Below are 18259 nucleotides of genomic sequence, written 5' to 3'. Positions count from 1 at the left end.
CGCTGAGGCGGAACATTCGGACTTAACCGCTGTGCCACCGGGCCGGCCCCCCCATTACTTTTAGTGTGAAGAAAAGTTTAAGCAACTCTTAGCAAAAGAGCTATGAAACTTTAGATCTCTCATTGTCTTAAATATTGAAGACCAATTTTCTTGGCTTTGCTAATTATGAAACAGCTCTTAAAATAATTAAGCAGTCAGAGGCTGGCTCCGTGGCCCAGTGGTTAAGTTCTTGTGCCCCACTGTGGGCGGCCCAGTGTTTTGTTGGTTCGAATCCTGGGCGCAGACATGGCACTGCTCATCAAACCACGCTGAGGCAGCGTCCCACATGCCACAACTAGAAGGACCCACAACGAAGAATATACAACTATGTACCGGGGGGCTTTGGGGAGGAAAAGGAAAAAAATAAAATCTAAAACAATTAAGCAATCAATATTTGTCCTCATTCATAAAAGCAGCTGCCTTAGTAACCTAATTTCTCTTTACATTGGATCTTATGTCAACATTATACTCTTGTAGCATATTTGAACAGATCAAACAAGATATTTTCCTGTGGAAAAGCATCTTTAAGTTATGAAACTATTTTCAGATGTGAAAAATCATCTTCAAATGATGCTTACTTAACAAGCTAACACAAATCTAATTTATGCTTTCAATGAGGTTCAGGTGGTGCCCCCTTGGGCTCATTGAGATGCAATTCAGGCACCTTTGTACCTGTAAAAGTGTTTATGTTCCTAGCCCACATATCTTTTACTTGATTATTTTGGGCAGTAATTTTTGTAAAACACTTCCATTGTCTTATTTTTCTTTATGAGGATCACATAAAGGAATTTATGATTTTCATATCTGCTTTAATCAAGGAATTCCTGAGTGATTTTTTCTTTTACAACCTGCTATCAGTTTAGAAATGGCAAAGGAGCACTTGAACTAGTTTGCTTTGGTGATTATAATGATTAATTTTTAATCTAGCTAAACTGAAGGATGTTATAAATGACTGCTTGGTCTATTGTCAGGATTTCAATAGGACAAGGGATTTGTTTTTTAATCATCAAGAGCCAACTATAATGCCTATTTAGAATGGTTGCAGCATTGAGTATTACCTGCCTTCACCAACAGGCTGGAATCTTTAGCATGTATGCTTGCGAAGAAGGCTTTGCCACTGGCGGACGAGATGGGTGTATACGATTATGGGACACTGATTTCAAACCAATAACCAAAATTGATCTCAGGGAGACAGAACAAGGATATAAAGGTAATATATGTATTAATATTTACCCATAACTCTGAGAGTGTAAAATACAATGTAAACTTCTGTATTTATATTTGTTTTTCCATACCCCATCTTATTCAACAACGGATTTAAGGCAGTTTACATAAATATATTGAGTACCAGATCAAAAATCTGTTAAAAATAGATAGCCCTTTTTCCTAATTTGCACAAAGATGTCTGTACATACTAGCAGTGGCCCTGCTGCAAAGATGAACAACATAGTGGTAAAACTACTGAGCGATGCCCTGTGAGATGGGACTTTCAGTTATAAAACTGGGAGGTTCTGGACAAGTTGGTGATCCTAAATGTGACTGCACCCCGCCTCCGAACATAAACAAACAAATAAATAAGAAATTGATATGAAAAGCAAGACAAAGAAATTCTGTATTAAAAATAGCTTTAAAATAATAGCTACCATAGTAGTGGGAGTTGAAAGCATGGGCTCAGAGTTGAGGGCCTGGGTTCAAATCCAAGTTTTATCCGTGATAGATTTGATATCTTGGTCAAATTTCTTAACATCTCTGGGCCTCGGTTTCCTCATCTATAAAATGGAGATAATACTAGCATTAACCTCATAGAGCTGTATTAAGATTATATACACTTGCAAAGTGCTTAGAATTAGTCATGGCGCGTAGTCAGCACTTAATATATGTTAGCGATTATTACAACATATTGAGTCTGCGTAGCAGAGAATATGAAGCAGTATGTGTACATCTTCTAAAATTCTCATGATCGGCTTATTATCTCATTTTACAGATAAAGAATTTAGGGCTGAGAGAGATTAAGGTGGAAAGTTTAAATGGGAAAGATAAGACGAAGTCACAAGTGATGTTAGTACACTGAGCACATGTGGGGAGCTCTGTTCATTTGTGGCAGGTGGGCTCCAGACCCGGCTCTTGGCTCCCGTGGCCAGCACTGAAGGAGGGGTGCTCAGCACCATGAGTTGTGGCATCCACAAGATAAAAATTTACCCATTGCTCACCCGAAGGGGAGTTATTCCCAGTGCGGAGATGAGAAATTTCCTGAGAATCTTCCTAGGGAGGACTCTGTGAATGAAACCCAAAGTCCTCAAAAGGCCTGAAGTGAGCTATTACTCACCAGGTTGTTTTTCATGAAGCCCCTTGATGCAGGCTGATGGCAGTGTGGTCAGAGAGATTCTTCCATAGACCAAATCACGTGGCTGTATTTGGAGCGCTCTGCTGGCCTGGGATAGATTTCAGAGGACGGAGAGAAGAATGCACAGACTACCTATTCTTCAGGCTATCTTCCTTAAATAATGTTGTTTTCAACCAAACTTTTCTTAAAAATTGAGCAACAGGGAAGTGAGCTGGATATTGTACTTCCTATATGTACCCACAGTCCAGCTTCTTTAAATATCTGTTAAATACAAAAAAATGCATTTACAGTCAGCTAATCTGGAGATTGGATTGTTATTTATTTATTTATTTATTGGTGAGGAAGATTGGCTCTGAGCCAACATCTGTTGCCAATCTTCTTTTTTTTTTCTCCCCAGAACCCCAGCACATTGTTATGTATCCTTGTTGTAGATCATTCTAGTTCTGTGTGGGCCACTGCCTCAGTGTGGCTTGATGAGCAGCATGTAGGTCTGTGCCCAGGATCTGAAATGGTGAACCCTGGGCTGCCGAAGCAGAGTGCATGAACTTAACAGCTATGCCACCGGCCGGCCCCTGGATTGTTATTTTTTTATGGAAGCTCAGAATCCTGGTGCAGATCCATTTCTGAATGCCAGGCAAAACAGTAGACATAGGGAGTTGTAGAATTTAGTGTCCACTTCAGTGCATCAAAAAGGAGACAATCAGGGCCCTTAAGTTCTCTGCCGTAGAGTGTGGGCCAATGTAATTATATCCAGAAAAATACTTAAAGCGGATATAAGCAAGCAAGCACCCAGGATAGCAATGTAAAAAATGTTAGTAAAGCAGCCAAAAGTGTTTGACCTTGAACCATGAAACTTCTTCCTTCAAGGTAAACTGGGAGCAAAACATAAATAACTGGTGACTTAATGTACTAGATGAGATTATTGACCATAAACTGGCTAGATGTTGGGGAGCATCAATCAGCAATGATGATTCCTTTTTGGCAGTCACTTTATCCAGCTCCTCCAAAAATTGTATCACATAATTAAGGTATAAATCTTAAAGTGTGGGGATCAAGGCAGAAGCTGTATTTACCCTGTTATACTTTTCCCACCTGATATCGAGTCTGACTTTGGGCTCTCAAAGGAGAGTTCAGCAGCCGGTTGAGAATAAGCATCCATATAACCAGAGGTTTGTATTGATTGCACATGGCTAACCCCATGGCCAGCTCCTGTTCCCAGAGTCAAAGGAAGATAGGGACACCGTTCATTTTGTATCACTCTCAGCAGATTCCCACACACACTCCCTTGTCAAGATCAAAGCAGAGACAGGTGGTGCACAGTAGACAGACAGGCCTGCCTGTGCCTCGTAGATGTGGCTTAGAAGACCTGGGCTTCCAGTCTATCAGGGGAGGGATTGGCATGCATTTTTAGATGGATGACAAGTGGGACAACAGCCTATGTTTCGGGGGCAGTAATGGACTGTGCTTTTAAAGGATCGTGTACACCCCACTGCAGTTTGGGCCCAAGGGAGCCGTGAGAAGAGGTGCCGTTCTTGACATGGCAGCCATGTTCTTGCCACCTTCTTAATTTTTGTATTTGCTGATCACTACCAATACTCTTATTTACTTAATATTTTACTTTAAATTGACGTTAATGCATCTTTCTCTTTTTACTTCTCATCATAAGCACTATCTGTGAAGTCATGGCTTTAATAAACTGTTTATTTATGTATTTCTTTACTCATTAAGGTAAGTTCGAACTATTAAATTAAAAATTTTGTCCAGGTAGCATCCCCCCGTTTATTGGTGCCTTTGCCTATCACACTTTTGACAACACTGTAGCAGAAGTCCACTATGTACTACCAAACTTCTGCAGACATGCTGGCATTTATTCTAGCCCTCAGTGGAAAAACAGGATAAATGTCTAGAGTCAAAAGAATGAAAGGCTCTTGGTTGAAGTGTTGGTAACAATCCAAAATCTGGCCCGCTTTTCAGCCCCAGCTCAGATAGTTCTCGAGCCTGTGTGGACAGGACCGTGCAGGGGAAACCTGTCATGATCCTGACTCTCCCTCAGAGATGCTCTTTTGCCCTCAGCCAGGCCTCGGTGCCATCATCACACTGAAGCAGGGAAGGAGGCTGGCGAGTTCAGAAGCTGCTTTGCATAGCTCACTACAGGGAGAGAGTCTCAGAATAGACCTCTGTGGTGTTGTCTGAGGCCAGCGGCTGGGGCCACCCTGTGACTGGGGAGTCCTCTAGGGCACATGAAGGTAGGAGCTAAGGCCAGAGTGAGAAAGGAGACTCAGCAAAAGTATAGGGATTGAAACAAGTAGGATTTGAAGAGAAGATTAAAAGTAATTTAAATGTAAACAGTTTTCTGGTCCAGCTTCCCCTTCGACCAGCCAATACCGTATCTTGGTCCTCTGAGCATCTGCAGAGAGTGTGGGGTAAAGAGGAGGGAAGGAAAGAGGGTGGAAAAGGATGAAAGAGGAGGAAGAAGGCAGAGTGAACAGAAGTTTGGGTGTACTTCATCCCACGCCTCCCACCCCTGAAAGAAGTCTTGGCTTTCTCCTCCACCTTCAGGCTCTTTGCCTCAAAAATAGAAACAAAGTCCATTTGTTTCAAGATTCAAGCAAAGCAATGTTTGAACTTCCTTGCTCTCAATTTGGACATGAAGCTACATGTGTGGATGGTTTCGTTACTATAAGAATTTCTCGATATAAATAAACCTTCTTCCATATTTTCACTGTTTGTGTAACAATGACTCTTGAATTCATTTCCATTGGAATATAGTGATTTCTCATTTTACTCAAACAGCCAAACAGTTTTCTGAACAAATTTAACAAGAGAATTAATCATGGCCATGTCCCAATTCCCATGACGTAGTACTGATATTCTGTGTTCCTTAAATATAAATATATTAGTTAAAATTCAGAAATTGCTACTTACTAGCATTTGGGAATCCAAGTCTATTTATAAATATCACACTTACTTAGTATGCTACCTATAAAGACTTCTATTGCCCCTCCTGTAGACTTCCAGAACATCTACAAAATGAATCTGGCCATTTCCAAGTTGATTTATGTAAATATTCATAAGATTTGCATCTTCTAGTAACAATAGCTAAACATCGAGAGAGTCAACAGTTTTTAGATGAACTAAGATGAATACTAAGCTCAGGAAAAAAACCAGTATCTTAGCTTTATTATAGACAGTATTAATCTGTTCTCTTGCGTCTTTATAGGTGAGCTTGAGCTAATCAAGACATTTGACTTCCAGTAAAAACAACTAACCCTACTTTAGATTGAGGGTGAACCAGCTTGGGGATGGGTCATGCTCACATCAGCTGGAATCTGTAGGGCCAGAGGTGATTCTCAGGGCTCCCTGGCCTCTCCCCAAGTCTTAGTCAAAGAAAATGGCCTTCATAAGCCAGGAGGACCATTCCTCAATCAAGGGAATAATAGTGTTTTATTTACACCAGTAACTTGCACAACTTTTGTGAGTTGCTAGATTTTTGCTGACTGCTGAGTCTGCAAACAAGTTTTTTCTAACAACAGATGATGACATAAACCAATAACCTAATTCATCTAGGATCCCTTGTCTACAATTCTGAAAGCCAAAACACTCAGAATGCCAAAGCATTTTTTTTATGAGAGCAACCAACTTTTTTTTATTGTGGTAGATTTTACATAATAAAATATACCATTTTAACCATTTTTAAGTGGACATATCAGTGGCATTAATTAAGTACATTCACATGGTTGTGCAACCATCACAACCATCCATCTCCAGAACATTTCTCATCTTCCAAACTGGAGCTTCATACCCATCAAACAGTACCTCCCCGTTCCCCTCTCCTGCTGACCCCTGGCAGACCCATTCTACTTGATGTCTCTATGAATTTGCCTATTCCAGGTACCTCATATAAGTGAGATTACATACTATTTGCTCTTTTGTGACTGGCTTATTTCTCTTAACATGATGTGTTCAAGATTCATCCATGTTATAACATGTCAGAATTTCTTCTGTTTTTGAGGTTGAATAATATTCCACTGTATATACCACATTTTATTTATCCATTAATCTGTTGGTGGATACTTGGGTTGCTTCCTCTTTTTGGCTATTAGGAATAATGCTGCAATTAACATGGTTGTACAAATATCTCTTTGAGACCCTGCTTTCAATTCCTTTGGATATATATCCAGAAGCGGAATTATTGGATCATATGGTATTTTTATTTTTAGTCTTTTTGAGGAACTCCCATTCTGTTTTCCATAATAGCCGCACAATTTTACATTCTTACTAGCAGTGCACAAGGGTTCCAATTTCTTCACATCCTCACCAACACTTTCTGTTTTTTGATAATAGCCGTTGTGACAGGTATGAAGTGGTAGCTCACTGTGGTTTGGATTTGCATTTCCCTAATGATTAGTGAGGTTGAGCATTTTTCATAAGCTTGTTGGCCATTTGTACATCATCTTTGGATAAATTTCTACTCACGTATCTGCCCATTTTTAAATCAGGTTGGTTTTTTGGTTGTTGTTGAGTTGTAAGAGTTCTTTATATATTCTGGATATTAACCCCTTATCAGATATGCGGTTTGCAAGTATTTTCTTTCATTCCATAGGTTGCCTTCCCACTCTGTTGATTATGTCCTGTGGTGCACAAAAGTTTTTAATTTTGATGTAGTCCAGTATATATATTTTTTCTTTTGTTATCTGTGCTTTTGGCGTTATGTCCAAGAAATCACTGCCAAATACAATTTCATGAAGCTTTCCCCCTACGTTTTCTTGTAAGTGTTTTATAGTTTTAGCTCTTATGTTTAGGTCCTTAATCCATTTTGAGTTAATTTTTTCATATGGTGTAAGGTAAGGTATCTTCATCTTTTTTTCCAAAATATTTTTTATAACTAATTTGGCAACAGAACCTGACCTGAACTTATATGAGGCCGTTTATTGTTTTTATATGTATGAATATTCATACACTTCACTGCAGAAATATTTGATTTCAAGTTGCTGCCCCAGACTCTATTGAATGTATTACATAAGTCCAAAATCCAAAATTTTCTAAATTCCAAAATGCACCTGACCCCCCAAAATTTCAGATATATGGGATGTTGGACCTCTAACACATTTTTCAGTGAATATCAAATTCTGGAATTTTCATCCTGGGAGAGACATTAGATGTCAGTTTGTAGAACGCTCACCTTTTGGATGAGTAGAATGAGGCTCAGGGTCATTGCCATCAAGCTAATTGTGGGATTAGGGTTGTCACTCAAATCTCATACCAAGCTTAATAACAGTGCATTTTGAGTCTGATCATTTTTAAAACAAACTTATAATCTAGGTAAAATAATGAATCTTACATGACTTATAGTGGTGGCAAGAAAAGCCAGAAAATAATTCTTAAAGCAAGGCAACTGAATTGAATTACATCTATGGTGATAAAATACTTTGAGTTAATGGTTGTAAATGATTATGTCTAAAGGAATATGGTAATTATTCACACAGTATAAGATGCATTATTCATTTATTTATCCATTCAGTAAACGTTTAGCATCTCCTAAGTGTCAGATATCAGATACGTGGCTAGGTACTGGATAGGTTCTTCTAAAAAAGCATGCCTTAGGCATTTTATTGGAGTTTTTTGTGTGTTTATTTTAACTCCAACACATATTTGTTGAATTCTTGCTGTGTCTAATGTAACTATAAACTCTGAATCCAGAGATATCTTGGATTAGGTCAAGCAGCATTCCCTTGGCGTTGAGCAAGTCCCCAAGATACAAGGTGCCCCTTCTTAGACTTCTTGCCACCTCTGCTGCCCCCTTGATGGTCTGAGGCTCTGTCTTTCACATAGGTTACTGCCGTTGCTTTATAACTTGCATCCCTGCTTCAACCATTATTCTCAGAACCGCAGCTAGAGTGATGCTTCACAATTTACATGGGCCAGATTACATTATTCTTTTCCTCAAAACCCTGCAATGATTCCCATTTTCCTCAAGAAAAGAGTCAAAATCCTTAGGATGGCCAGCCAGCCCCTTCTGCCCTCATGCCTCCCTCCGTCTGCCCTGCCCTCTGCTCAGGCTGCTCCTGTCACCTCCCAACTCTGCACTCGAAGGCTGCTGCCTCTGCCTACAGCACACTCGCCAGGAATCGGCATGACCACTGCCCTCCTCTCCTTAAAGCCTTTCCTCAGATGAACCTGCCTTGGTGACCTTATTTAAAATTGCAACCCACTCTGCCTCCACCACCCCAGACACTCCTGATCCCCTTCTCCCAGATCTGCTTTTCACCTTGTAACAAACAATGTAATTTAACTGTTTATTATGTTTGTGGCTGTTGTCTGTTTCCACAGGGGTGGGAATCTCTTTGTTCACTGACACCTCCCAAGGACTTAGAACAGTGCGTGGCACATGCAGGGGCCCTGGAAACAACTGTCAGATGAATGAATGAAGAGTGTGTTGTGTGACTGGAGCGTAGAGCCTTGTGGAGGAGCACAAGAGGCAAGGCTGCAGGGGGAGGAACAGATAAGGCCCTTCCTTGTGTCAGCCTGCTGTGTTCAAGCTTGACCCCTAAGGACCAGCGGTGGGAGGTCATAGAAGGGTTTAGGGAGGTGAGGGTCATGGTCAGATCTCCCTGCTCTGGGGCGGAGAGTGGACTGGAGTCGGGCAGGATTGGAGGGGGGAGTCCAAGTTATTCTTCCCCACTATTCATTCTTATTACCATTTTTCCTCCTCGGAGTACATTGAGGATCATACAATCCAGTAGTTCTTAACCGGTGGTGATTTTGTCGTCTAGAGGACATGTGGCATTGTCTGGAGACATTTTTGGTTGTCACAACTGTAGGGGTGCTACTGGCATTTCTGAGTAGAGGCCAGGGATGCTGCTAAACATCTTACAGTGACATCTCACAAAGATAGCCTCTACGAGGAAGAGTTAACTGGCCCCAAATGTTAATAATGCTGAGGTTGAGAAACCCTGGTATAGAACATTCAGAAGACCGGCTGTCCAATCTGCCAGTATCCTTGTTTACAGTAGAGATAAAGCCAGCACATTCTATTGTTCTCCTGGTCCCTTGAGTGGCTTCCTTACTCACCTCTATTCCCATCACCTCTATCACCTCTCTCCCTGTCTTCCCACCACTGTCCTTTGGACCCTGCCGCCTGTCTCACTGTTGTCCTGCTGAGAAAGTGGAGGCCCCGCAGAGGAACGTGGGTGGAGCTGGAGATGGTGGGCTATGCCTTGAGGGGACGTGTGTGGCATTGTTTGTTCAGAGTTGGCACGGGACGTGGTGTCAGACAAGCAGAGGCTGGCTGTCTGGTTTGTTCTGGTACTAATGCCTCTGTGAACACTCTTCCTGAGCCAGCCTTATATAATATAAACAGCAGCCTGAGTGTTCCTTCCCTGGGGTGGAGGCCGTGGGCTTGGCGGTGTTTCTGTCTTCTGGGGTCCTGTTAGGCTGTGTGGATCCTTTGGAGTTCCTGTGGCTGTAGGATCTTGGATCCTGTGTAGTGGATTTTGAAATAGCCAGGGATTTTTGTGAAGAGTAGCTATGAATTCTGCCAGAAATTCTTAGGCGGAGAGCCCTTGTAAACAGGAGCAGCGGGCTCTGGGCACTTCTTGCTGCAGGTGACCCACAGACCAAATTAGGCCCAGCCCCTGGCCAGCCTGTGGAGAGGCTCTGCGACTCTCCTGCAGCAGCTCCCAGGACCGAATGCTAGCTCTTTGGTGGCCTTTGTGCTAAGCACTCTGCAGGCAGGATCCCAGTTAATCCTTAAACAGCCCTGAGGGTCCTGGCTCGTGGGGCGTGAGATCTGTGTAGTCCCCAGGGCCCCACGCTCTGAAGGGCCCCGTGCTTGGTTTAGTGCTTTGCTGTTGCTTCCTTGAAATTCTTAATTATTTTTTAATAAGAGGTTACACATTTCCATTTTATATTGGGCCCTGCAAATCGTAAGGCCAGCCTTGTCCCCCAGTCATCTGTGCTCAGGAATGCCTGGGGAAATGTAGGTCTTTCCTTCCTCTTTTTCCTTCAGGTTCCAAACTCTGTCTTCAGTGTTACCCTAGGGCACCCAGGAGCCCCTGCCTGGCTCCAGACTCCCTAGGAGGCCTCAGCTACCCCCTCCTGAGGGGAGGCGAGGGGAGGCGGTTCAGATGTCCCTGCTGCTTTTTTGACACCCTCTCCCAACACTCCCTCCTCCCCATCAGTGACATCTCTCTCCCTCTCCCACTCGCTCTTCTATTACCTTTTATGTCTTTCCCCAAGGCGCTTCTTAGTAATGCATCTTTAATAAGGTTGGGTTTACAGGAAAAGGCCATCACGTTGTCGTGTTTAATCTTTGGTACCGTGTCCTGGGCCCACATCCACAGGGAAAGGAAATACCTTTGTGCGGAAGAGAGTTTGCTCCAGACCTGAATCTTTGTTTTCTCTCTATTGCTTGCTCACTCTAGGACTCTGGGCAAATAATGTAAGCTTTCTATGCTTTGATGTCCTCATTTGTTCAACAGATATCTAGGTCCTGGCACTGTCCGTGGGGCCTCCTCTTGAGCTGTGAGTGTTCCCAGGCGTGTGTGTAAAGCTCTGGGCGCAGGGCGGTAATGTCAGTGAAGACCGTTCCTGCCCATTTACAGGGCTGGCTCGTTTGAGTCAGAATCCACTCTCAAAGTTGCACTTTCTTTTTGCGGTCTGTTCATCAGGCCTCAGGCTTTCTAATCCACCAGGGCGAAGTTTTCCAATATGTGACTGAAGAACCATGGCATCAGAATCACCCAGTGATGCAGCCTGGAAATCTTAATTTTCAACAATTTGACTGAAGTCTGAACACACTAGCAGTGGTTCTCCATTCAGGGGAGCTAAAAATAACTATGTCTAGTCCCACTTCAGACCAATTGAGAAGAGTCTTTGGGTGGGGTCCAGGCATCTGTATTTTTAAAACACTTTCCATGTAGATTCTGATGCACAGTAGGGGTTGGAGCAATTGCTCTTGGTCCTTTACCACATTTCAGGCTTAGGAGCACCAGATATAGGAACACTAATAAGTACCAACCCCTCCCCACTGCCTGTCTTCCCTTCTTGGACCAAATAATTGAGGGAAAAGGCCATTTTATTCCCCAAATAGTTGTTTCTTTGTGCATTGGATCACAGCCTTTCCTTCTGAGAGTCTGCAGTGCTAGCACATCAAAATAACAAATCAGTTGTAACACAAGGAAGGCACCTGCAGCAATTTCTTCACAGCTCCCTGTGCTGACCCTCCCTGGGGCCAGAATCTGACCACGTACAGGTACAGCAAGTCGTTCTCAGCGGCAAGTCATTCTCCGCTGAGATGTGAACTTAAAAAAAAAAAAGGCTCCAAAAAAGCGCCAAACCTGCTAGTTAAAAATAACAGTTTATAGTTATTGATTAATTTCCTAAGGGCCAGACACTGGGTCAAGTTTTTAAATATATTACTGCTTTGAATTCTCATAACAGTACCATGAGATATGAGTGCTAATCTTCTCTCCACTTTACAGATGGGAAAACTGAAGATTTGAAAGATTAAATAGCTTGCCACGTCACACTGCTGGGAGAGGGTGAGGCTGGAATACAAATCCAGTCCATGTACTTAACCAGTTAATGAACTGGTGGAAAATAAGCAATGCCCTTTAGGTCTGTGTTCATATTCATGATATTCATGGACTAGATCTCCCTATGCCCAGGTTTCAGGACTGTCACAGAGAGGATTAGAAGGATGCTGTTTTCCACTCTCTGGGCTGAATATAAAACCTGGGCAGAACGGTGAGATTTTGGTCTTAGAGGATTTTTATAAGTTGGTTGCTCTCCGCTGCCACCTGCTGGCTACCTGCGCCAAGCACAGGCAAGAGTCCCACATTTCTCATAGTGGACGGTTAGGGAAGGCCACAGGGTCCAAAATGTGGACACCTCACCAATTCAGTGAAATGTCTTCCGTTCATACTGTCAGAGGTCTCCAAAACACATGCTTTTCCAGAAGAAAAGAGCATTTCTTTGGTTTTAGATAATTAAGATGATTTTTCCTGCCTGTCTTTTCACTATTGGTAAATTTCTAACCATATTCCAAATAATACCTTATATTTTTCTGACTCCCAGAGCAGATGATAAAGAAGAAAAAACAGCTTAATTATTTCCCACTGCAATGGCCACCTCGGCCAGGAAACCATGCTTACATTACTGTTCTCCACATCTGTGTCAGAGAAGTTAAAACCAAGCCTGGATAGACAGGAGAAGGGAAATACTGTCAGAACCTCGTCAGGGATCTGCCACTCGCCGGGGTCTCTCCAGAGTGTGCCCAGAAGCAGCCCTGCAGTTCTCTTTACCACTTTGCATTCAGAATAGCAATTAGGTTCAGAAATGATGAAAACATGATGTTTTTAGAAACTTGAATACAGTTCTCTGCCCACTGAGGAGGTGTCTACAGGAAGTAACTCCTGTTTTAAATGGTTATCTTGGAAGTGAGAATGGCTCGGTGTCCTGTCTATCTTTGTAGGTAGCCTCCTGGGATTGACTTGTCTGACGTGACAAAATACAGTTTATCTGTTTGAAGAACAGGGTGTTTATGGAGAGTCTGAGTTGGTCTCTGAGAGAAAATATTCACAGCTCGTTAAGTTTAGGTCGTAAACGATGAAAACGTAACAATTCCTTCTCTCATTTCCTCTCCTTCTGCCCCTACCCATATTGGTCAGAAATAATCCATATCAGGTTAACTTCATTTCCTTTGCCTTGTGGAAAGCTTCTCCCTTAGGTTGGGTAGTTCAGTGGAACTCTTTTTTTTTTTTTTTCCAAGTGAAATCTGCTATAAAACACAAATTGTGAAGTGCTGAGGGAAAAGTGGAGTGGGATCCTCAAACTCTGCCCCGTGGTCCCTCGTTTCCCCACCCTCTCCTTGCCAGGCCGCCCCCCAACCCAAGCCTTTTCTGAAGAATCCAAGAACTCCCTGAACACAGCCTGAAAACACAGCGCAGTGCTGTGTAACTTCACTGGCTCATCAGTCTTGGCTGAACTGGAAAGTTTTGCTTTGTTCCTAAACCTCTTAGAAAAAAAGACACAGCAGATGTTTTTAAAATGTTAACATTTGTCAGTTCCAGGTGGTGGGTTGTTTGTTGTAATATCTTTGTACCTTTCTGAATTTGTTCCTGAAAATCAGAAGGTGAAAAAGTGTGGGGGTGGTGGTAAGAATAAATGTTTGTACACTGGACCAAATACAATGCTGGATCTTTGGGAGAAGGTTCTGTTTTCAAGCCATTTAACCTGGTGTGCGTGGACACACTGTTGGAGGCCATGAGAAGAATCGGCATGCCCGTGCTTAGAGTGGAGCTGTAGATGCCAGGCCTGCTTGGAAAGCCCCAATCTTTAAGAAAACCGTGGAATTATAAAGGGATTGTGGTTTGAATGTTTTGATAACAAAGTATATATAACACATTGCTGAGATATATAACGTGATATATATCCGTATATATGTATGTATATATCATTTTTATTGAGATATAATTGACATATATGATTTGATATACACCATGATTTGACATATGTACAACATGATTGAGTATATTTTGCAAAATGATCACCACAGTAAGCCTAGTTAACATCCATCACCACATGTAGCTACAATTTTTTCCTTGTGGTGAGAACTTTTAAGATCTACTCTCTTCACAACTTTCAAATATACATACCGTATTATTAACTATAGTCATCATGCTATACATTACCTCCCCAGAAATTACTAATTTTATAACTGGAAGTTTGAAACTTTTGACTATGTTCACCCATTGCCCACCCCCCACCTCTGGCAACCACCAATATTCTCTGTATCTATGAGTTTGGGGTTTTGGGTTTTTTTTTTGTTTTTTGATTCCACATATAAGTGAGATCATATGATATTTGTCTTTCTCTGTCTGACTTATTTCACTTAGCATAATGCCCTCAAGTTCCACCCATGGTGTCCTAAATGGCAGGATTGCCTCCTTTTCGTGGCTGAATAATATTCTGTTGTATATATACACCACATTTTCTTTATCCATTCATCCATCAATGGACGCTTAAGTTGTTTCCATGTCTTGACTATTATAAATAATGCTGCAATGAACATGCGGGTACAGATACCTTTTTGAATTAGTGTTTTTGTTTCCTTTGGGTAAATACGCAGAAGTGAAATTGCTGGATCATATGGTAGTTCTCTTTTTAATTTTTGAGGAACCTCCCTTCTGTTTTCCATAGTGGCTGGACCAATTTACATTCCCACCAACAGTGCATAAGAGTTCCCTTTTCTTCACATCCTCGCCAACACTTGTTATTTGTCTTTTTGATAACAGCCATTGCAACAGGTCTGAGGTGATATCTCATTGTGGTTTTGATTTGCATTTTCTAGATGATTAGTGATGTTGAGTGCCTTTTCATGTACCTGTTGGCCATATGTGTATCTTCTTTGGAAAAATGTATATTCAAAAACTGCCCACTTTTAAATCAGATTGTTTGTTTTGCTATTGAGTTGTATGAATTCTTGGTATATTTTGGATATTAACCCCTTATCAGCTGTATGATTTGCAAATATTCTCTCCCATTTAGTGGGTTGCCTTTTTTTTTTTGTTGATGGTTTCTTTTCTTTCTTTTTCTTTTTTTTTTTTTTTTTGCTGTGTAGAGGGTTTTTAGTTCACTGTAGTCTCATTTGTTTATTTTTGCATTTGTTGTGTTTGCTTTCGGTATCAAATCCAAAAATCATTGCCACGACTGATGTCAAGGAACTTACCACCTATGTTTTCTTCTAGGAGTTTTGTGGTTTCAGGTCTTACATTCAAGTCTTTAATCTATTTTGAGTTAATTTCTGTGTATGGTGTAAGATAGTGGGCCAGTTTCATTCTTTTGTATGTGGCTGTCCAATTTACCCAACACCATTTATTGAAGAGACTGTCCTTTCCCCATAGTACATTCTTGGCTCTTTTGTTGTAAATTAGTTGACCATATATGCATGGGTTTATTTCTGGGCTCTATTCTGATCCTTTGATCTCTGTGTCTGTTTTCATGCCAGTATCATACTGTTTTGATGAGGATAGTTTTGTAATATATTTCAAAATCAGGGAGTGTGATTCTTTCAGCTTTGTTCTTCTTTCTCAAGATTGCTTTGGCTATTTGGAGTCTTTTGTGGTTCCATACAAATTTTAGGATTGTTTGCTATATTTCTGTGAAAAAAGGTCATTGGGATTTTGATAAGGATTGCATTGAATCTGTAGATTGCTTTGGGTAGTATGGACATTTTAGCAATATCAGTTCTTCCAATCCATGAGCACAGAATATCTTTGCATTTATTTGTGTCTTTAATTTCTTTCATCAATGTCTTATAGTTTTCTTTATATAGGTCTTTCACCTCCTTGGTTAAGTTTATTCCTAGGTATATTATGCTTTTTGGTGCAGTTGTAAATGGGATTGTTTTATTAATTTCTCTGTCTGATGGTTCTATATTAGTGTATAGAAATGCAGCTGATTTTTGTATACTGATTTTGTATCTTGCAACTTCACTGAATTCATTAATTAATTCTAACAGTTTTTTGGTTGAATCTTTAGAGTTTTCTACATATAGTATCATGTCATGTGCAAATAGAGACAATTTTACTTGTTCCATTTCTATTTGGATGCCTTTCATTTCTTTTTCTTGCCTAATTGCTCTGTCTAGAAAGTCCAATACTAGTTGAATAAAAGTGGTGAGAGTGGGCATCTGTGTCTTGTTCTTGATCTTAGAGGAACAGCTTTCAGCTTTTCACCATTGAGTATAATGTTAGCTATGGGCTTGTCATATATGTCCTTTATTACATTGAAGTACATTCCTTCTATACCCACATTGTTGAGCGTTTTTATCATGAATGGATGTTGAATTTTGTCAAATGCTTTTTCTGCATTGATTGAGATGATCATGAGTTTTATCCTTCATTTTGTTAATGTGGTGTATCACATTGATTGATTTGCAGATGTTGAATCATCCTTGCATCCCTAGAATTAATCCTATTTGATCATGGTGTATGATCTTTCTAAGGTATTGTTGAATTTGTTTTGCTATTATTTTGTTAAGGATTTTTGCACATATCTTCATCAGGGATATTAGCCTGTAATTTTCTTTTCTATTAGTGTTCTTGTATGGTTTTGGTATCAGGGAAATGCTGGCCTTGTAAAATGAATTTGAAATGATTCCCTCCTCTTCTATTTTTTGGAAGAGTTTCAGAAAAATTCATATTAATTCTTCTTTAAATCTTTGGTAGAATTCACTTGTGAAGCCATCTGGTACTGGACTTTCTTTATTAGGTGGTTTTGATCACTAAGTCAATTTCCTTACTCGTTATTGATCTGTTCATATTTTCCATTTCTTCATGATTCAGTCTTGGTAGGTTGTATGTTTCTAGGAATTTATCCATTTCTTTTAGGTCGTGCAATTTGTGGGCATATAATTGTTCATGGTAGTCCTTTATGATCCTTTGTATTTCTCTGCTATCAGTTGTAATATCTCTTTTCATTTGTGGTTTTATTTATTTGAGCCTTCTCTTTTTTTCGTTGGTAAGTCTAACTAATGGTTTGTCTATTTTGCTTATCTTTTCAAAAAACCAGGTCTTAGTTTCATTGATCTTTACTATTGTCTTTTTAGTCTCTATTTATTTATTTCTGCTCTGATCTTTGTTAGTCCCTTCCTGCTACTAACTTTGGACTTAGTTTTTTCTTCTTTTTATAGTTCCTTGTGGTATAAATTTAGGTTGTTTATTTGAGATCTTTCTTGTTTCTTAATGTAGGCTTTTATCACTTGAATGTCCCTCTTAGAACTGCTTCTGCTGCATCCCATAAGTTTTAATATGTTGTATGTCCATTTTCATTTCTCTCAAGGTATTTTTTTTATTTCTTTTGATTTCTTCTTTGACCCATTGGTGTTCAATAACGTGTTATTTAATCTCCACATATATGTGAATATTCCAGTTTTCTTCTTATAATTGATTTCTAGTTTCATACCATTGTGGTCATAAAAGATGCTTGATATGATTTCACTCTTCTAAAACTTATTAAACCTTTTTTGTGACATAACATATGATCTGTTCTGGAGAATGTTCTGTGTGCACTTGAGAAAAATATTCATTCTGTTGATTTTGGATGGAATGTTTGCAAATGTCTGTTAAATCATCTGGTCTAATGTGTCATTTAAGGCCAATGTTTCCTAATTGATTTTCTGTCTGGATGATCTATCAGTTGTTAGAAGTGGAGTATTGAAGTCCCCTACTATATTTTATTTCTGTCTATGTCTCTCTCTAGGTCCGTTAATATTTGCTTTATATATTTAGGTTGGGCAGATAAATATTTACAAATATATCCTCTTGTTTGATTGACCCCTTTATCATTATATAATGACCTTCTTTGTCTCTTATTAGAGTCTCTGTATAAAAAGCTTTTTTGTCTGATATAAGTATAGCTCCCCCAGCTTTCTTTTAGTTGCCATTTGCTTGAAATATCTCTTTATATCCCTTTACTTTTAGTCTATGTGTGTTCTTACTTCTGAGGCGAGTCTGTTGTAGGCAGCATATGATGGGTCTTGTTTTTTATCCATCAGCCACTCAATATCTTTTGATTGGAGAATCTTGTCCATTTACATTTAAAGTAATTATTGATAAGTATGTACTTATTGACATTTTGTTAATTGTTTTCTGGCTATTTTGTAATTCCTTTGTTCCTTTCTTCTTCTCTTGCTTTCCTTCCATTGTGATTTGTTGATTTTCTGTAGTAGTATGCTTAGATTCCTTTCTCTTTCTCTTTTTCTTTTCTGTATGTACTATAGGTTTTTGCTTTGTGGTTACCATAAGGATTACATAAAACAACTTATATTTATACAATCTATTTTAAGTTGATAATAGCTTAAGTTTGAATATA

General features: G+C 40.0%; 1 protein-coding gene across 2 annotated transcripts in view; it reads left to right on the top strand.

Moving 5' to 3' along the window:
- The window catches only part of EML6 (EMAP like 6), a 252161-nt gene that overhangs the window by 107571 nt on the left and 126331 nt on the right, over positions 1-18259 (top strand). For both annotated transcript variants that reach the window (XM_070512098.1, XM_070512097.1), the window contains exon 6: positions 1114-1249. In XM_070512098.1, coding sequence (XP_070368199.1) covers positions 1114-1249 — 136 coding nt within the window. The remainder of the gene's footprint in view (positions 1-1113; positions 1250-18259) is intronic.

This window comes from Equus asinus, chromosome 6 (genome assembly GCF_041296235.1).
Source record: "Equus asinus isolate D_3611 breed Donkey chromosome 6, EquAss-T2T_v2, whole genome shotgun sequence".
NCBI lineage: Eukaryota > Metazoa > Chordata > Mammalia > Perissodactyla > Equidae > Equus > Equus asinus.
Note: the sequence above shows the minus strand (reverse complement) of the source record. Positions and strands in the feature narration are given on the sequence as shown.